We start from the raw sequence: 2,500 nt of genomic DNA, 5'->3' as shown, positions 1-2,500 counted from the left end.
TGAAAAGTGTTCGCTGATTAGAGCATACGATGAGAGGTGTCCTACACTCATAAGGGTTTTGTGATTGCTATGTCAAAGACAAATAAGGCTGATTTCTGGAGTAGGTTCTTTCCCGTCAGCTAAGTGGGGCTTTGCTAGGTCGAGAATGTTATGGCCATAAATGCACAGAGGGAAGAGACACTCAGATAACACCAATTGAAAAGTGACGGATGACATGACGTATTGGAATATAAACAATGGAAGCTTTTGAATTAAGGTGTGCATCTCAGCACCTCAGTAAAGACACAATGGCAAAGAGTATTGTGTGATGATTTTGATTCACAGGGTTGAATGCAGACATAATGGGATAGGCTCCTTGATCAGCCAGAACAATGTGTCCGTTGATGACAAAAGGATAAATATAGATGGAGGTTTATGTAGAAATGATTTACCATTGTTATACATTCATGTCATATCCTTTTTTGAACAAGGATTTATGGACACTGTTTTTGCAGTTGTTTTTACAAGGTAAAAAATATGGAACACCCAACAACTATGACAAGCTAGTGTTTCTGACACCCAAACCGAAAGTGTAAAAAGTAGCACCTGGTGGGGCCTGGCATGGCAGTACCGCTGCACATCTAAAAGGGATCTCTACCGAAGTCAGTCCAGGGAGCTCCGTGTCGCCAGGCATCAGGAAGGGGACGGTTGCGTGTCTGTCTCCTGCGCGTGGCGCGAGCCCCCCCTGTGATGGATCTCCCTCCACCCATAATATGGGGCTTTTGGACTGAAACCCCCTCGTTCTCGTTTGACAGAGGCTATAATTGGACTTGTCAGTGGCAATTTAACATGATCCACTTATTTACGGATGGGTCCTGGATGCCATCCATCACCTGGCTGATCCCCGACCACGCAGGCCTGTCTTCGGCAGCCGCCGACCCAACTCACTACCTGACTGGAGTCTTTGTCTCCGAGTCAGTGTGTGTGTGTGTGTGTGTTTGTGGGGTCCTTGTGTTTGTGTGTGTCTGCGTGTGCACACGTGTTTGTTGTGTATGCGGCTGGTTCTGAAAGACCACAAAGAGGATGTGATCAATATGGTTTTCTGAGCATAGGTGTGTGTGTGTGTGTGTGTGTGTGTGTGTGTGTGTGTGTGTGTGTGTGTGTGTGTGTGTGTGTGTGTGTGTGTGTGTGGGTCTGACTTTGTTTGTTTGTTTGCTTGTGTGGGTGCCTCTCTTTGTGGGTTTGTCTGTATTGGTGTTTGTATCTGCGTGTGTGCGTCTGAGAGTGTGAGAAGAAAGCTTTTGTACGTGTGTGTGTGTGTGTGTGTGTGTGTGTGTGTGTGTGTGTGTGTGTGTGTGTGTGTGTGTGTGTGTGTGTGTGTGTGTGTGTGTGTGTGTGTGTGTGTGTGTGCGTGTGTGTGTGTGTGTTTGTGTCTGTATACATGTGTGAGTGTGTGTTTTTGCGAAATGTGCCTGTCTGTGTGTGTGTATGCATGTGTAAAAACATGCACCAACCTGCCTCTAGATTTTGGTGACATGTCCCTACGCATATGCACACATATGCATGTGTGTGTGTGTGTGTGTGTGTGTGTGTGTGTGTGTGTGTGTGTGTGTGCGTGTGCGAGCACCCCTCTGTGTGTGGTTGTGTTGTGTACCAGGTGCCCTTCCATTGGGTGTGTGGGCCCCGTGGTGGTCACAGGCGGCTACCTCTGTTATTTGAGCAGACAGTGATCACGGTTATTGGGTGACATTTGGTCCAGTGCCGAGAAGCGGAGCCCGGCGCGGATCCTCTATAAACACACGGAGGCTCCCTGCCCGCCACTGACCTTTGGAAGGCCTGGGAGGCTCGGCCGGCTCAGGGCTGTGTTATTGAAGAAGAATTATTTGTAACACCTGTGATTGACTCTCGCCAGCTATTTGCAGTTATTTGCACTGCGGTGCAGTTTGATATTTAAAGGGAATGGAAATAAATGATTTGCTGTGTGCGTGTGTGTCTGTGTGCGTGTGTGTTTGTGCTTGTGATATGCCCTTGTGTGTGTGTGTGTGTAACGATGTGTGTGTGTGTGTGTGTGTGTGTTTGTGTGTATGTGTGTGTGTGTGTGTGTTTGTGTGTATCGATGTGTGAGTGTGTATGTGTGAGGGTCGGTGTTTGTAATATGCTCTTTATGTTTGCCTGTGTATTGATGTGTGTGTGGCTGTGTGTGTGTGTGTGAATATGCCTTTGTCTTAATGTATTTTCTTACATGTGTGTACGTGTATTGACGTACATGTGAATGCGTCTGTCGTGTGTGTTTACAGGTGCGTCTTGAGTGGCCGACGGACCTGGCGATCAATCCCCTGGACAACTCGCTCTACATCCTTGACAACAACATCGTTCTTCAGGTAGACACAGAAACATCCCAGGAAATGCATTATTCATACCACTATCCATCCTCCATGTACTGTATACATTATGTATACGTTTGGTTCAAAGATGTGCTGGGGATGAATAAGCAATGCTTCTAATGAATTGGACTTTTACA

The 2,500-nt window shown here is 46.8% G+C and overlaps 1 protein-coding gene across 1 annotated transcript in view; it reads left to right on the top strand.

Annotated features, from left to right (window-relative positions):
* The window catches only part of LOC130390265 (teneurin-1-like), a 185,852-nt gene that overhangs the window by 157,295 nt on the left and 26,057 nt on the right, over positions 1-2,500 (top strand). Inside the window, exon 7 of the mRNA XM_056600127.1 lies at positions 2,277-2,360. Coding sequence (XP_056456102.1) covers positions 2,277-2,360 — 84 coding nt within the window. The remainder of the gene's footprint in view (positions 1-2,276; positions 2,361-2,500) is intronic.

This window comes from Gadus chalcogrammus, chromosome 10, assembly GCF_026213295.1.
Source record: "Gadus chalcogrammus isolate NIFS_2021 chromosome 10, NIFS_Gcha_1.0, whole genome shotgun sequence".
In the NCBI taxonomy this organism is placed as follows: domain Eukaryota; kingdom Metazoa; phylum Chordata; class Actinopteri; order Gadiformes; family Gadidae; genus Gadus; species Gadus chalcogrammus.
The sequence above is the reverse complement of the archived record's forward strand: the minus strand, read 5'-3'. Positions and strand labels throughout refer to the sequence as shown.